We start from the raw sequence: 18,868 nt of genomic DNA, 5'->3' as shown, positions 1-18,868 counted from the left end.
ATAAACCAAATAGACACTCGCCAATTTTATAAACCAAATAGACACTAGCTAAGTTTATAAACTAAATAGACACTAATCAAGTTTATAAACCAAATAGACACTCGCTAAGTTTATAAACCAAATAGATACTCGCTAAGTTTATAAACCAAATAGACACTCGCCAAGTTTATAAACCAAATAGACACTCGCCAAGTTTATAAACCAAATAGACACTCGCCAAGTTTATAAACCAAATAGACACTAGCCAAGTTTATAAACCAAATAGACACTCGCCAAGTTTATAAACCGAATAGACACTAGCCAAAATTATAAACAAATAGACACTCGCCAAGTTTATAAACCAAATAGACACTCGCCAAGTTTATAAACCAAATAGACACTAGCCAAGTTTATAAACCAAATAGACACTAGCCAAGTTTATAAACAAATAGACACTAGCCAAGTTTATAAACCAAATAGACACTCGCCAAGTTTATAAACCGAATAGACACTAGCCAAAATTATAAACAAATAGACACTCGCCAAGTTTATAAACCAAATAGACACTCGCCAAGTTTATAAACCAAATAGACACTAGCCAAGTTTATAAACCAAATAGACACTCGCCAAGTTTATAAACCAAATAGACACTAACCAAATTTTTAAAACCAAATAGACACTAGCTAAGTTTATAAACCAAATAGACACTAACCAAGTTTATAAACCAAATAGACACTCGCCAATTTTATAAACCAAATAGACACTCGCCAAGTTTATAAACCAAATAGACACTAACCAAGTTTATAAACCAAATAGACACTCGCCAAGTTTATAAACCAAATAGACACTCGCTAAATTTATAAACCAAATAGACACTCGCTAAGTTTATAAACCAAATAGATACTCGCTAAGTTTATAAACCAAATAGACACTCGCCAAGTTTATAAACCAAATAGACACTCGCCAAGTTTATAAACCAAATAGACACTCGCTAAATTTATAAACCAAATAGACACTAGCCAAGTTTATAAACCAAATAGACACTAGCCAAGATTATAAACCAAATAGACACTCGCTAAGTTTATAAACGAAATAGACACTAGTCACGTTTATAAACCAAATAGACACTCGCTAAGTTTATAAACCAAATAGACACTAGCCAAGTTTATAAACCGAATAGACACTCGCCAAGTTTATAAACCAAATAGACTCTCGCCAAGTTTATAAACCAAATAGACACTAGCCAAGTTTATAAACCAAATAAACACTCGCCAAGTTTATAAACCAAATAGACACTCGCCAAGTTTATAAACCAAATAGATAATCGCCAAGTTTATAAACCAAATAGACACTAACCAAGTTTATAAACCAAATAGACGCTAGCCAAGTTTTAAACCAAATAGACACTCGCTAAGTTTATAAACCAAATAGACACTCGCCAAGTTTATAAACCAAATAGACACTCGCCAAGTTTATAAACCAAATAGACACTAACCAAGTTTTTAAATCAAATAGACACTCGCCAAGTTTATAAACCATGGAGACCCTCGCCAAGTTTATAAACCAAATAGACACTCGCTAAGTTTATAAACCAAATAGACACTCGCCAAGTTTATAAACCAAATAGACACTAGCCAAGTTTATAAACCAAATAGACACTCGCCAAGTTTATAAACCAAATAGACACTCGCTAAGTTTATAAACCAAATAGACACTAACCAAGTTTATAAACCAAATAGACACTCGCCAGGTTTATAAACCGAATAGACACTAACCAAGTTTATAAACCAAATAGTAACTCGCCAAGTTTATAATCCAAATAGACACTCGCCAAGTTTATAAACCAAATAGACACTCGCTAAGTTTATAAACCAAATAGACACTCGCCAAGTTTATAAACCAAATAGACACTAGCCAAGTTTATAAACCAAATAGACACTCGCCAAGTTTATAAACCAAATAGACACTCGCCAAGTTTATAAACAAATAGACACTCGCCAAGTTTATAAACCAAATAGACACTCGCCAAGTTTATAAACCAAATAGACACTAGCCAAGTTTATAAACCAAATAGACACTCGCCAAGTTTATAAACCAAATAGACACTAGCCAAGTTTATAAACCAAATAGACACTCGTCAAGTTTATAAACCAAATAGACACTAGCTAAGTTTATAAACCAAATAGACACTAACCAAGTTTATAAACCAAATAGACACTCGCCAATTTTATAAACCAAATAGACACTCGCCAAGTTTATAAACCAAATAGACACTAACCAAGTTTATAAACCAAATAGACACTCGCCAAGTTTATAAACCAAATAGACACTCGCTAAGTTTATAAACCAAATAGACACTCGCTAAGTTTATAAACCAAATAGATACTCGCTAAGTTTATAAACCAAATAGACACTCGCCAAGTTTATAAACCAAATAGACACTCGCCAAGTTTATAAACCAAATAGACACTCGCCAAGTTTATAATCCAAATAGACACTCGCCAAGTTTATAAATAAATAGACACTAACCAAATTTTTTAAACCAAATAGACACTAGCTAAGTTTATAAACTAAATAGACACTAATCAAGTTTATAAACCAAATAGACACTCGCTAAGTTTATAAACCAAATAGATACTCGCTAAGTTTATAAACCAAATAGACACTCGCCAAGTTTATAAACCAAATAGACACTCGCCAAGTTTATAAACCAAATAGACACTCGCCAAGTTTATAAACCAAATAGACACTAGCCAAGTTTATAAACCAAATAGACACTCGCCAAGTTTATAAACCGAATAGACACTAGCCAAAATTATAAACAAATAGACACTCGCCAAGTTTATAAACCAAATAGACACTCGCCAAGTTTATAAACCAAATAGACACTAGCCAAGTTTATAAACCAAATAGACACTAGCCAAGTTTATAAACAAATAGACACTCGCCAAGTTTATAAACCAAATAGACACTCGCCAAGTTTATAAACCGAATAGACACTAGCCAAAATTATAAACAAATAGACACTCGCCAAGTTTATAAACCAAATAGACACTCGCCAAGTTTATAAACCAAATAGACACTAGCCAAGTTTATAAACCAAATAGACACTCGCCAAGTTTATAAACCAAATAGACACTAACCAAATTTTTAAAACCAAATAGACACTAGCTAAGTTTATAAACCAAATAGACACTAACCAAGTTTATAAACCAAATAGACACTCACCAATTTTATAAACCAAATAGACACTCGCCAAGTTTATAAACCAAATAGACACTAACCAAGTTTATAAACCAAATAGACACTCGCCAAGTTTATAAACCAAATAGACACTCGCTAAGTTTATAAACCAAATAGACACTCGCTAAGTTTATAAACCAAATAGATACTCGCTAAGTTTATAAACCAAATAGACACTCGCCAGGTTTATAAACCAAATAGACACTCGCCAAGTTTATAAACCAAATAGACACTAGCCAAGTTTATAAACCAAATAGACACTCGCCAAGTTTATAAACCAAATAGACACTCGCCAAGTTTATAAACAAATAGACACTCGCCAAGTTTATAAACCAAATAGACACTCGCCAAGTTTATAAACCAAATAGACACTAGCCAAGTTTATAAACCAAATAGACACTCGCCAAGTTTATAAACCAAATAGACACTAACCAAATTTTTTAAACCAAATAGACACTAGCTAAGTTTATAAACTAAATAGACACTAATCAAGTTTATAAACCAAATAGACACTCGCTAAGTTTATAAACCAAATAGATACTCGCTAAGTTTATAAACCAAATAGACACTCGCCAAGTTTATAAACCAAATAGACACTCGCCAAGTTTATAAACCAAATAGACACTCGCCAAGTTTATAAACCAAATAGACACTAGCCAAGTTTATAAACCAAATAGACACTCGCCAAGTTTATAAACCGAATAGACACTAGCCAAAATTATAAACAAATAGACACTCGCCAAGTTTATAAACCAAATAGACACTCGCCAAGTTTATAAACCAAATAGACACTAGCCAAGTTTATAAACCAAATAGACACTAGCCAAGTTTATAAACAAATAGACACTAGCCAAGTTTATAAACCAAATAGACACTCGCCAAGTTTATAAACCGAATAGACACTAGCCAAAATTATAAACAAATAGACACTCGCCAAGTTTATAAACCAAATAGACACTCGCCAAGTTTATAAACCAAATAGACACTAGCCAAGTTTATAAACCAAATAGACACTCGCCAAGTTTATAAACCAAATAGACACTAACCAAATTTTTAAAACCAAATAGACACTAGCTAAGTTTATAAACCAAATAGACACTAACCAAGTTTATAAACCAAATAGACACTCGCCAATTTTATAAACCAAATAGACACTAGCTAAGTTTATAAACTAAATAGACACTAATCAAGTTTATAAACCAAATAGACACTCGCTAAGTTTATAAACCAAATAGATACTCGCTAAGTTTATAAACCAAATAGACACTCGCCAAGTTTATAAACCAAATAGACACTCGCCAAGTTTATAAACCAAATAGACACTCGCCAAGTTTATAAACCAAATAGACACTAGCCAAGTTTATAAACCAAATAGACACTCGCCAAGTTTATAAACCGAATAGACACTAGCCAAAATTATAAACAAATAGACACTCGCCAAGTTTATAAACCAAATAGACACTCGCCAAGTTTATAAACCAAATAGACACTAGCCAAGTTTATAAACCAAATAGACACTAGCCAAGTTTATAAACAAATAGACACTAGCCAAGTTTATAAACCAAATAGACACTCGCCAAGTTTATAAACCGAATAGACACTAGCCAAAATTATAAACAAATAGACACTCGCCAAGTTTATAAACCAAATAGACACTCGCCAAGTTTATAAACCAAATAGACACTAGCCAAGTTTATAAACCAAATAGACACTCGCCAAGTTTATAAACCAAATAGACACTAACCAAATTTTTAAAACCAAATAGACACTAGCTAAGTTTATAAACCAAATAGACACTAACCAAGTTTATAAACCAAATAGACACTCGCCAATTTTATAAACCAAATAGACACTCGCCAAGTTTATAAACCAAATAGACACTAACCAAGTTTATAAACCAAATAGACACTCGCCAAGTTTATAAACCAAATAGACACTCGCTAAATTTATAAACCAAATAGACACTCGCTAAGTTTATAAACCAAATAGATACTCGCTAAGTTTATAAACCAAATAGACACTCGCCAAGTTTATAAACCAAATAGACACTCGCCAAGTTTATAAACCAAATAGACACTCGCTAAATTTATAAACCAAATAGACACTAGCCAAGTTTATAAACCAAATAGACACTAGCCAAGATTATAAACCAAATAGACACTCGCTAAGTTTATAAACGAAATAGACACTAGCCACGTTTATAAACCAAATAGACACTCGCTAAGTTTATAAACCAAATAGACACTAGCCAAGTTTATAAACCGAATAGACACTCGCCAAGTTTATAAACCAAATAGACTCTCGCCAAGTTTATAAACCAAATAGACACTAGCCAAGTTTATAAACCAAATAAACACTCGCCAAGTTTATAAACCAAATAGACACTCGCCAAGTTTATAAACCAAATAGATAATCGCCAAGTTTATAAACCAAATAGACACTAACCAAGTTTATAAACCAAATAGACGCTAGCCAAGTTTTAAACCAAATAGACACTCGCTAAGTTTATAAACCAAATAGACACTCGCCAAGTTTATAAACCAAATAGACACTCGCCAAGTTTATAAACCAAATAGACACTAACCAAGTTTTTAAATCAAATAGACACTCGCCAAGTTTATAAACCATGGAGACCCTCGCCAAGTTTATAAACCAAATAGACACTCGCTAAGTTTATAAACCAAATAGACACTCGCCAAGTTTATAAACCAAATAGACACTAGCCAAGTTTATAAACCAAATAGACACTCGCCAAGTTTATAAACCAAATAGACACTCGCTAAGTTTATAAACCAAATAGACACTAACCAAGTTTATAAACCAAATAGACACTCGCCAGGTTTATAAACCGAATAGACACTAACCAAGTTTATAAACCAAATAGTAACTCGCCAAGTTTATAATCCAAATAGACACTCGCCAAGTTTATAAACCAAATAGACACTCGCTAAGTTTATAAACCAAATAGACACTCGCCAAGTTTATAAACCAAATAGACACTAGCCAAGTTTATAAACCAAATAGACACTCGCCAAGTTTATAAACCAAATAGACACTCGCCAAGTTTATAAACAAATAGACACTCGCCAAGTTTATAAACCAAATAGACACTCGCCAAGTTTATAAACCAAATAGACACTAGCCAAGTTTATAAACCAAATAGACACTCGCCAAGTTTATAAACCAAATAGACACTAGCCAAGTTTATAAACCAAATAGACACTCGTCAAGTTTATAAACCAAATAGACACTAGCTAAGTTTATAAACCAAATAGACACTAACCAAGTTTATAAACCAAATAGACACTCGCCAATTTTATAAACCAAATAGACACTCGCCAAGTTTATAAACCAAATAGACACTAACCAAGTTTATAAACCAAATAGACACTCGCCAAGTTTATAAACCAAATAGACACTCGCTAAGTTTATAAACCAAATAGACACTCGCTAAGTTTATAAACCAAATAGATACTCGCTAAGTTTATAAACCAAATAGACACTCGCCAAGTTTATAAACCAAATAGACACTCGCCAAGTTTATAAACCAAATAGACACTCGCCAAGTTTATAATCCAAATAGACACTCGCCAAGTTTATAAATAAATAGACACTAACCAAATTTTTTAAACCAAATAGACACTAGCTAAGTTTATAAACTAAATAGACACTAATCAAGTTTATAAACCAAATAGACACTCGCTAAGTTTATAAACCAAATAGATACTCGCTAAGTTTATAAACCAAATAGACACTCGCCAAGTTTATAAACCAAATAGACACTCGCCAAGTTTATAAACCAAATAGACACTCGCCAAGTTTATAAACCAAATAGACACTAGCCAAGTTTATAAACCAAATAGACACTCGCCAAGTTTATAAACCGAATAGACACTAGCCAAAATTATAAACAAATAGACACTCGCCAAGTTTATAAACCAAATAGACACTCGCCAAGTTTATAAACCAAATAGACACTAGCCAAGTTTATAAACCAAATAGACACTAGCCAAGTTTATAAACAAATAGACACTAGCCAAGTTTATAAACCAAATAGACACTCGCCAAGTTTATAAACCGAATAGACACTAGCCAAAATTATAAACAAATAGACACTCGCCAAGTTTATAAACCAAATAGACACTCGCCAAGTTTATAAACCAAATAGACACTAGCCAAGTTTATAAACCAAATAGACACTCGCCAAGTTTATAAACCAAATAGACACTAACCAAATTTTTAAAACCAAATAGACACTAGCTAAGTTTATAAACCAAATAGACACTAACCAAGTTTATAAACCAAATAGACACTCGCCAATTTTATAAACCAAATAGACACTAGCTAAGTTTATAAACTAAATAGACACTAATCAAGTTTATAAACCAAATAGACACTCGCTAAGTTTATAAACCAAATAGATACTCGCTAAGTTTATAAACCAAATAGACACTCGCCAAGTTTATAAACCAAATAGACACTCGCCAAGTTTATAAACCAAATAGACACTCGCCAAGTTTATAAACCAAATAGACACTAGCCAAGTTTATAAACCAAATAGACACTCGCCAAGTTTATAAACCGAATAGACACTAGCCAAAATTATAAACAAATAGACACTCGCCAAGTTTATAAACCAAATAGACACTCGCCAAGTTTATAAACCAAATAGACACTAGCCAAGTTTATAAACCAAATAGACACTAGCCAAGTTTATAAACAAATAGACACTAGCCAAGTTTATAAACCAAATAGACACTCGCCAAGTTTATAAACCGAATAGACACTAGCCAAAATTATAAACAAATAGACACTCGCCAAGTTTATAAACCAAATAGACACTCGCCAAGTTTATAAACCAAATAGACACTAGCCAAGTTTATAAACCAAATAGACACTCGCCAAGTTTATAAACCAAATAGACACTAACCAAATTTTTAAAACCAAATAGACACTAGCTAAGTTTATAAACCAAATAGACACTAACCAAGTTTATAAACCAAATAGACACTCGCCAATTTTATAAACCAAATAGACACTCGCCAAGTTTATAAACCAAATAGACACTAACCAAGTTTATAAACCAAATAGACACTCGCCAAGTTTATAAACCAAATAGACACTCGCTAAATTTATAAACCAAATAGACACTCGCTAAGTTTATAAACCAAATAGATACTCGCTAAGTTTATAAACCAAATAGACACTCGCCAAGTTTATAAACCAAATAGACACTCGCCAAGTTTATAAACCAAATAGACACTCGCTAAATTTATAAACCAAATAGACACTAGCCAAGTTTATAAACCAAATAGACACTAGCCAAGATTATAAACCAAATAGACACTCGCTAAGTTTATAAACGAAATAGACACTAGCCACGTTTATAAACCAAATAGACACTCGCTAAGTTTATAAACCAAATAGACACTAGCCAAGTTTATAAACCGAATAGACACTCGCCAAGTTTATAAACCAAATAGACTCTCGCCAAGTTTATAAACCAAATAGACACTAGCCAAGTTTATAAACCAAATAAACACTCGCCAAGTTTATAAACCAAATAGACACTCGCCAAGTTTATAAACCAAATAGATAATCGCCAAGTTTATAAACCAAATAGACACTAACCAAGTTTATAAACCAAATAGACGCTAGCCAAGTTTTAAACCAAATAGACACTCGCTAAGTTTATAAACCAAATAGACACTCGCCAAGTTTATAAACCAAATAGACACTCGCCAAGTTTATAAACCAAATAGACACTAACCAAGTTTTTAAATCAAATAGACACTCGCCAAGTTTATAAACCATGGAGACCCTCGCCAAGTTTATAAACCAAATAGACACTCGCTAAGTTTATAAACCAAATAGACACTCGCCAAGTTTATAAACCAAATAGACACTAGCCAAGTTTATAAACCAAATAGACACTCGCCAAGTTTATAAACCAAATAGACACTCGCTAAGTTTATAAACCAAATAGACACTAACCAAGTTTATAAACCAAATAGACACTCGCCAGGTTTATAAACCGAATAGACACTAACCAAGTTTATAAACCAAATAGTAACTCGCCAAGTTTATAATCCAAATAGACACTCGCCAAGTTTATAAACCAAATAGACACTCGCTAAGTTTATAAACCAAATAGACACTCGCCAAGTTTATAAACCAAATAGACACTAGCCAAGTTTATAAACCAAATAGACACTCGCCAAGTTTATAAACCAAATAGACACTCGCCAAGTTTATAAACAAATAGACACTCGCCAAGTTTATAAACCAAATAGACACTCGCCAAGTTTATAAACCAAATAGACACTAGCCAAGTTTATAAACCAAATAGACACTCGCCAAGTTTATAAACCAAATAGACACTAGCCAAGTTTATAAACCAAATAGACACTCGTCAAGTTTATAAACCAAATAGACACTAGCTAAGTTTATAAACCAAATAGACACTAACCAAGTTTATAAACCAAATAGACACTCGCCAATTTTATAAACCAAATAGACACTCGCCAAGTTTATAAACCAAATAGACACTAACCAAGTTTATAAACCAAATAGACACTCGCCAAGTTTATAAACCAAATAGACACTCGCTAAGTTTATAAACCAAATAGACACTCGCTAAGTTTATAAACCAAATAGATACTCGCTAAGTTTATAAACCAAATAGACACTCGCCAAGTTTATAAACCAAATAGACACTCGCCAAGTTTATAAACCAAATAGACACTCGCCAAGTTTATAATCCAAATAGACACTCGCCAAGTTTATAAATAAATAGACACTAACCAAATTTTTTAAACCAAATAGACACTAGCTAAGTTTATAAACTAAATAGACACTAATCAAGTTTATAAACCAAATAGACACTCGCTAAGTTTATAAACCAAATAGATACTCGCTAAGTTTATAAACCAAATAGACACTCGCCAAGTTTATAAACCAAATAGACACTCGCCAAGTTTATAAACCAAATAGACACTCGCCAAGTTTATAAACCAAATAGACACTAGCCAAGTTTATAAACCAAATAGACACTCGCCAAGTTTATAAACCGAATAGACACTAGCCAAAATTATAAACAAATAGACACTCGCCAAGTTTATAAACCAAATAGACACTCGCCAAGTTTATAAACCAAATAGACACTAGCCAAGTTTATAAACCAAATAGACACTAGCCAAGTTTATAAACAAATAGACACTCGCCAAGTTTATAAACCAAATAGACACTCGCCAAGTTTATAAACCGAATAGACACTAGCCAAAATTATAAACAAATAGACACTCGCCAAGTTTATAAACCAAATAGACACTCGCCAAGTTTATAAACCAAATAGACACTAGCCAAGTTTATAAACCAAATAGACACTCGCCAAGTTTATAAACCAAATAGACACTAACCAAATTTTTAAAACCAAATAGACACTAGCTAATTTTATAAACCAAATAGACACTAACCAAGTTTATAAACCAAATAGACACTCGCCAATTTTATAAACCAAATAGACACTCGCCAAGTTTATAAACCAAATAGACACTAACCAAGTTTATAAACCAAATAGACACTCGCCAAGTTTATAAACCAAATAGACACTCGCTAAGTTTATAAACCAAATAGACACTCGCTAAGTTTATAAACCAAATAGATACTCGCTAAGTTTATAAACCAAATAGACACTCGCCAAGTTTATAAACCAAATAGACACTCGCCAAGTTTATAAACCAAATAGACACTCGCTAAATTTATAAACCAAATAGACACTAGCCAAGTTTATAAACCAAATAGACACTAGCCAAGATTATAAACCAAATAGACACTCGCTAAGTTTATAAACGAAATAGACACTAGCCACGTTTATAAACCAAATAGACACTCGCTAAGTTTATAAACCAAATAGACACTAGCCAAGTTTATAAACCGAATAGACACTCGCCAAGTTTATAAACCAAATAGACTCTCGCCAAGTTTATAAACCAAATAGACACTAGCCAAGTTTATAAACCAAATAAACACTCGCCAAGTTTATAAACCAAATAGACACTCGCCAAGTTTATAAACCAAATAGATAATCGCCAAGTTTATAAACCAAATAGACACTAACCAAGTTTATAAACCAAATAGACGCTAGCCAAGTTTTAAACCAAATAGACACTCGCTAAGTTTATAAACCAAATAGACACTCGCCAAGTTTATAAACCAAATAGACACTCGCCAAGTTTATAAACCAAATAGACACTAACCAAGTTTTTAAATCAAATAGACACTCGCCAAGTTTATAAACCAAATAGACCCTCGCCAAGTTTATAAACCAAATAGACACTCGCTAAGTTTATAAACCAAATAGACACTCGCCAAGTTTATAAACCAAATAGACACTAGCCAAGTTTATAAACCAAATAGACACTCGCCAAGTTTATAAACCAAATAGACACTCGCTAAGTTTATAAACCAAATAGACACTAACCAAGTTTATAAACCAAATAGACACTCGCCAGGTTTATAAACCGAATAGACACTAACCAAGTTTATAAACCAAATAGTAACTCGCCAAGTTTATAATTCAAATAGACACTCGCCAAGTTTATAAACCAAATAGACACTCGCTAAGTTTATAAACCAAATAGACACTCGCCAAGTTTATAAACCAAATAGACACTAGCCAAGTTTATAAACCAAATAGACACTCGCCAAGTTTATAAACCAAATAGACACTCGCCAAGTTTATAAACAAATAGACACTCGCCAAGTTTATAAACCAAATAGACACTCGCCAAGTTTATAAACCAAATAGACACTAGCCAAGTTTATAAACCAAATAGACACTCGCCAAGTTTATAAACCAAATAGACACTAACCAAATTTTTTAAACCAAATAGACACTAGCTAAGTTTATAAACTAAATAGACACTAACCAAGTTTATAAACCAAATAGACACTCGCCAAGTTTATAAACCAAATAGACACTCGCCAAGTTTATAAACCAAATAGACACTAACCAAGTTTATAAACCAAATAGAAACTCGCCAAGTTTATAAACCAAATAGACACTCGCCAAGTTTATAATCCAAATAGACACTCGCCAAGTTTATAAACCAAATAGACACTCGCCAAGTTTATAAACCAAATAGACACTCGCCAAGTTTATAAACCAAATAGACACTCGCCAAGTTTATAAACCAAATAGACACTAGCCAAGTTTATAAACCAAATAGACACTCGCCAAGTTTATAAACCAAATAGACACTAACCAAATTTTTTAAACCAAATAGACACTAGCTAAGTTTATAAACCAAATAGACACTAACCAAGTTTATAAACCAAATAGACACTCGCCAATTTTATAAACCAAATAGACACTCGCCAAGTTTATAAACCAAATAGACACTAACCAAGTTTATAAACCAAATAGACACTCGCCAAGTTTATAAACCAAATAGACACTCGCTAAGTTTATAAACCAAATAGACACTCGCTAAGTTTATAAACCAAATAGACACTCGCCAAGTTTATAAACCAAATAGACACTCGCCAAGTTTATAAACCAAATAGACACTCGCCAAGTTTATAATCCAAATAGACACTCGCCAAGTTTATAAACCAAATAGACACTAACCAAGTTTATAAACCAAATAGACACTCGCCAAGTTTATAAACCAAATAGACACTCGCCAAGTTTATAAACCAAATAGACACTCGCCAAGTTTATAATCCAAATAGACACTCGCCAAGTTTATAAACCAAATAGACACTAACCAAGTTTATAAACCAAATAGACACTCGTCAAGTTTATAAACCAAATAGACACTCGCCAAGTTTATAAACCAAATAGACACTCGCCAAGTTTATAAACCAAATAGACACTCGCCAAGTTTATAAACCAAATAGACACTCGCCAAGTTTATAAACCAAATAGACACTAACCAAGTTTATAAACCAAATAGACACTCGCCAAGTTTATAAACCAAATAGACACTCGCCAAGTTTATAAACCAAATAGACACTCGCCAAGTTTATAAACCAAATAGACACTAGCCAAGTTTATAAACCGAATAGACACTCGCTAAGTTTATAAACCAAATAGACACTCGCTAAGTTTATAAACCAAATAGACACTAGCCAAGTTTATAAACCGAATAGACACTCGCTAAGTTTATAAACCGAATAGACACTAGCCAAGTTTATAAACCAAATAGACACTAACCAAGTTTATAAAAAGTATTTGCCGTTCTGTTGTTGTTTTACCTACAATAAGTGACAAGCAATATCCAATAGGGGCTTGGGTCCATACCAGGCCACTATAAGCAGCACTTTCTGCCGATCCATTGATATAACCTCCACCAACCAACGTGGCTGTAAACAAAATGTAACAGGAAATTGAAGTATAAGTTAACATGGTAAATACATACATAAATAAATAAATAATTATGTCTTATTAAAATAGATACACACAGTTTTTTTTACTTTTGACAGCAAAGACACACACACACCCAGACACGTAAACACACACACATACACAACCTCTTACCTGTAACAGTAAAGGCAGAAACACACCAAGACAAGTAAACACACACACAAACACACACTCTCTTACCTGTAACAGTAAAGACAGACACACATTCAGACAGTAAACAAACACACACCCATACATAATCTCTTACCTGTAACAGTAAAGACAAACACACACCCATACACGTAAACACACACACATACATAATCTCTCACCTGTAACAGTATAGACAGACACACATCCAGACAGTAAACAAACACACACACAATCTCTTACCTGTAACAGTAAAGACAGACACACATCCAGACAGTAAACACACACATACACAATCTCTAACCTGTAACAGTAAAGACAAACACACCCATACACGTAAACACACACACATACATAATCTCTTACTTGTAACAGTAAAGACATACACACACCAGACACGTAAACACACAAACACACATACACAATTTCTTACCTGTTACAGTAAATACAGACAGACACACACACACATTCTCTTACCTGTAACAGTAAAGACAGACACAAATCCAGACACGTAAACACAGACACACATACATAATCTCTTACCTGTAACAGTATAGACAGACACAATTCCAGACAGTAAACACGCACACATATACAATCTCTTACCTGTAACAGTAAAGACAGACACACACCCAGACACGTAAACACACACACATACACAATCTCTTACCTGTAACATTAAATACACACACACACACACCTAGACACGTAAACACAGACTCACATACAAAGTCTCTTATCTGTAACAGTAAAGACAGACACACATCCAGTCAGTAAACACACACACACATACACAATTTCTTACCTGTAACAGTAAAGACAGACAGACAAACACACACATACACAATCTCTTACCTGTAACAGTAAAGACATACACACACCAGAAATGTAAACACACATACACAATTTTTTTACCTGTTACAGTAAAAACAGACAGACAGACACACACACATATACATTCTCTTACCTGCAACAGGAAAGACAGACACACACCCAGACACGTAAACACAGACACACATACACAATCTCTTACCTGTAACAGTAAAGCAGACACATATCCAGACAGTAAACACACACATACATATATAATCTCTTACCTTTAACAGTAAAGACAGACACACAGACACACATACACAATGTCTTACCTGTAACAGTAAAGACAGACACAAAAAGATTTAAACTTCTATCAGCTACCAGCAATGCATTTTTGGAACTGTTCTTAGAAGTTTTTCGGCCGGCTATCACTCCAAGGATCAGAATGGCCACATAGAAGAGAGCCACGGACACAATGCCTGGTATATTGACGGACATGACAAGTAGAGGATCCACTGGCCGAACAGTTTTTCGATTAGTCTGAAATAATAGAACGTGTTCCAAGTTACAGTTTATTTGCAAAGTCGCTTAAAGACAAATTGAAAATACAACATTGTGATCAATAGCTTGGGCTTTGTTTACCATTTACATAGACATGTTTTTTTTTAAACTAGCCTTCTGAACAAACATATAAAGAAGTTAAACAGCTTTTTTACGAAGCTTATATCGATTCACTCTGTCTGTCTGGTAAATAGTTTGAGCATGTTATATTTTCCACACCTAATCTCGGATTTAACTGAAATTATTTCTTTTACCTGACAACACAATAATCGAACAATGGAAAGAAATTGTACTTGACTGATGTGGTGGTATACGTTGAATTAGTTCCCTTTAAACAGTTTAGAAAGAAATAGATGGCCGGCTTAAAGTTTGAAAACTAGCAGTGGATTACTATAAACCATTCTATTTTCATAAGCACAGCCCTGGCACAGTGGTTGGTGTCATTAATTGAGGTTAGAGAGAAATAAATGGCCGCTTTAAAGTTTGAAACTAGATATAGATAACTATAAAACATTCCATTTTCATAAGCACACCTCTGGCACAGTGGTTAGCGTGTTGGCTTGAGGAGGCTTATATTAGCTTGAGCCATCGAGTTCGAAGTCAGATCGTTCCAATTTAAAAAAGAAAATTAATGTAACCGAGTTTGCGTGTATGTGTGTTGATATGGTGACGGTGGGAAGAGGTTAGCGATTGGTTGTGAATGATGCAATATAGGCGGCGTTGTCTTCTTTTGGTGTTAGTTAGGGGAGACAACTCCAGAACGTGAGACTGAAAGGCTGTGTTATTGTAGTGAGTTAGATTTTGTTAAAAACAATTTGTACTTAAGTCTACTACATCTATTTCATTTATCACAGCTTCATTTTGTCTATATTATACATAAAGTTCTATATAGTGTTCACAAAAGGAAGTTATTTGAAGTTGTATTAGTTAAGATATATAACGCCTAGAACGGTTTAGTTGTGTATAAGTATATATTCACAGTAGAACACCAATGGTAATAACAATACATGCATTTAAAAAGCGATCATGGTAACCTTTATAATACATCTACTTTTTTTCTCCACACACTCCTTTACCAACTGGTCCAGAGAAGTGATAAGATCATAGAGTATTGAGAAAGCTAAAAGCATGAAATTGCGCAAAGCTAAAACAATTGGTACAGATATTTCTAATCGCACAAATTTATTATTGCTAGTCTAGATCAATTTCAAATTTAATTGCATGACCGATTCAAACTAATTGATACAACTACGTTTAATTTAAGCTTTTTTTTTTTTTAATGTATTTTAAATATTTTTCTTGTTTAGAATCAGATCAAATTAAAAAAAAAATTTTCTTAATTTAAAAATTTACTTAACAATAGGAGTCACTATCATTGTTAACACACACACACACACAAACTCAAAGGTTTAATGACCCAGTGAAATAGTACGAAACATTTAGGGAAATTCTTAAAGACACAGATTTAATCCAATAAAGAAACGAAACACAATAAAAATTTCACCACAAAAAAGATCAAGCGTACTAAAAGAATGCTAAGTACTGAATATCATAGTTGACTTGTGTCCAGAAGTTGACTTGTGTCCAGTGTCCAGAAGTACATCAATAATTTCACTGAACTAAGAAACGATATTCACTATCCCCCCTCCCCTAAAAAAATCACTTTCTACCAAGTTCAATTTCTCTCTAAATTCTATTCTGACAACTCTCTCCCCTCCCCCAGCCACATGTCATGACATTTAGCAGACATTCAGTCCTGACATTTTCAAACCACACTTTCCAATTGTGTCTATTTTGGCAAACTTCAACAAGAGCTTTCAACCAAAATGTACATCTATACATAAAACATACAGACGTTTTAAATGTCATCATTTGATTTACTTTCTCTTATCTTTTGCAAGTGGGCCCCACAATGACCTGCTGACCAAAATCAGAAAACGCAAACTTAGTTGTATGGCCAAATGACCTTCCTGCATAGAACAGTACCAGGGAAAAGAAGAGAGTCAGAGAAAGCGATGGGAAGACATCACAGAATGGATTGTCAAAGAAAGAAATTCTAGTCAAGGGGAAGGACATAGGAAATGGAGAAAGACGGTAGACAGATCAAAAGTGGTGCTCCAACGGTCCAACAGACTTAGAAATACATGAAGCTAGTGAAGTGAATCTTTTGCAACCTCCTTGAGAAGAAGTGTGGAATACAGGAATAGGTAGATATCCGGAGAAGAACTAATTGGCCTGAAATGTGTAGATGTGCCAAGTGTATGTATGATTCTATGGTGACGTTGGAAAGATGTTAGCGATTGGTTGAGAATGATGAAAGATAAACGGCATTGTCGTCAGCGACAGGACAGACAACTCCAGATTGTCAAAGTGAAAAGACGTGTTTTTGTAGTTAGATTGTGTTCAAAATACCATTTTTATATTATGACTAAAGTCTACTACACTTATTATATTATGACTAAAGTCTACTACATTTATTTATTTCATCTCAAGTTAAAATGTGTCTATATATTAATAAAAGTTGTATCTAGTTCTGTTTTGTTACTCAAGGTATTTCAAGTTTTATAAGTTAAAATAAAATATGCCTACAGCGGTTTCATTGTCTGCTCGCAGTTTGGTGCTACAAGTAAACGACTGCCAACGTCACCAAGTCACTGTATGTTATACTTATTTTTACCTATCTTTTCCCCCGACCACTGTTTGGAGTAGAACTGGCAAGTACTAACCAGAAGGTCATGTTTGAATCCAACTTTATATTATCCAGTTGTGTTAAAGTGCACTGGCGATTGCGTATGGTATTATTGTTGAGTTTGTATAGCAAGGCTTAAGTTATTTGCCTCCCCCCCCCCATCCGAAGCACCCTGAATTGTTCGGTATTCCAAGACTCTTAGCATAGTTCTAGAAGCTCCAAGGCTTTTAAATTATGAGTTCCATGACCCTTAACATATTTTTAGAATTTCCCTCTTTGGAACCCTCACTTGCTCGTCTGTGAGAAGCAATGCTAAATGAATCATTTTTTTTTCGCCTTTACTATTATGTAGAGATCCCCCCCCCCCCCCCATATTACAAACAATATTCATTTTTTTTTTAATCAACCTCATTGCTACAAAACTATGTAAAAAAAAAAAAAACTAAATTGAATATGTTCTATTTCAATCTCTAGAAGACACCGATATCTCAATAGCAAAGCTAAACGCTGGTACTCACCACTGCTGTTATTCCGAGTAGATTCACAACAGTTATGCAACTATCCACATGACAAAGTTAATGTTCGGCTACAGGCTAGAATTTCAGCGCTTATGGGATAACTCATTTACGACTTCTGCACACAATTTACGTGAAAATAGGCGGGCGTAATGTAATGGAGAAAACATTATTTTAGAAGCACTCCCCTGCTCGCGTGTGTGTGTGTGCTCCACAATAATGCGTGTGTGTGTTAGTAGAGTTCGCATTCATCTGACTCCCAGTGCACAGCTAAGAGGAGGCATCATTTTAACTCCTTATCTCCCCCTTCCATTAAATGAAGGACCACAAATCAGCTGTTGCCAAATAAATACAATGTATGAGTTAGTTTACACTATTAAGTTTTCTAATTAATCCTGTCCATGTATTTACACTCCCACCGGAAGCTTACATTTCTACAGACGGCGAATGGCCTACTTTCATTTTTATCATGGTTATTTGAAGACTCAATATCTTTGCAGTACGCTAAAA

At 33.7% G+C, this 18,868-nt stretch overlaps 1 protein-coding gene across 8 annotated transcripts in view; it reads right to left on the bottom strand.

Moving 5' to 3' along the window:
• LOC106054859 (high-affinity choline transporter 1-like) overlaps positions 1 to 18,868 on the bottom strand; it is a 61,213-nt gene that overhangs the window by 24,871 nt on the left and 17,474 nt on the right. For 2 of the 8 annotated variants that reach the window (XM_056020406.1, XM_056020407.1), the window contains 2 exons: positions 14,926 to 15,133; positions 13,483 to 13,590 (listed from right to left, as the gene is read on the bottom strand). In XM_056020406.1, the coding sequence (XP_055876381.1) occupies positions 13,483 to 13,590; positions 14,926 to 15,091 (274 nt within the window). In that variant the 5' untranslated portion in view covers positions 15,092 to 15,133. Of the gene's footprint in view, positions 1 to 13,482; positions 13,591 to 13,831; positions 13,944 to 14,925; positions 15,134 to 16,679; positions 16,854 to 18,361; positions 18,571 to 18,868 lie in introns of those variants that run through there. The other 6 variants (XM_056020408.1, XM_056020410.1, XM_056020409.1 and 3 more) reach the window with 5 other exon arrangements.

Source organism: Biomphalaria glabrata, chromosome 2 (genome assembly GCF_947242115.1).
Source record: "Biomphalaria glabrata chromosome 2, xgBioGlab47.1, whole genome shotgun sequence".
Taxonomy (NCBI): Eukaryota; Metazoa; Mollusca; class Gastropoda; family Planorbidae; genus Biomphalaria; species Biomphalaria glabrata.
This window is presented reverse-complemented; position numbering and strand designations above follow the sequence as displayed.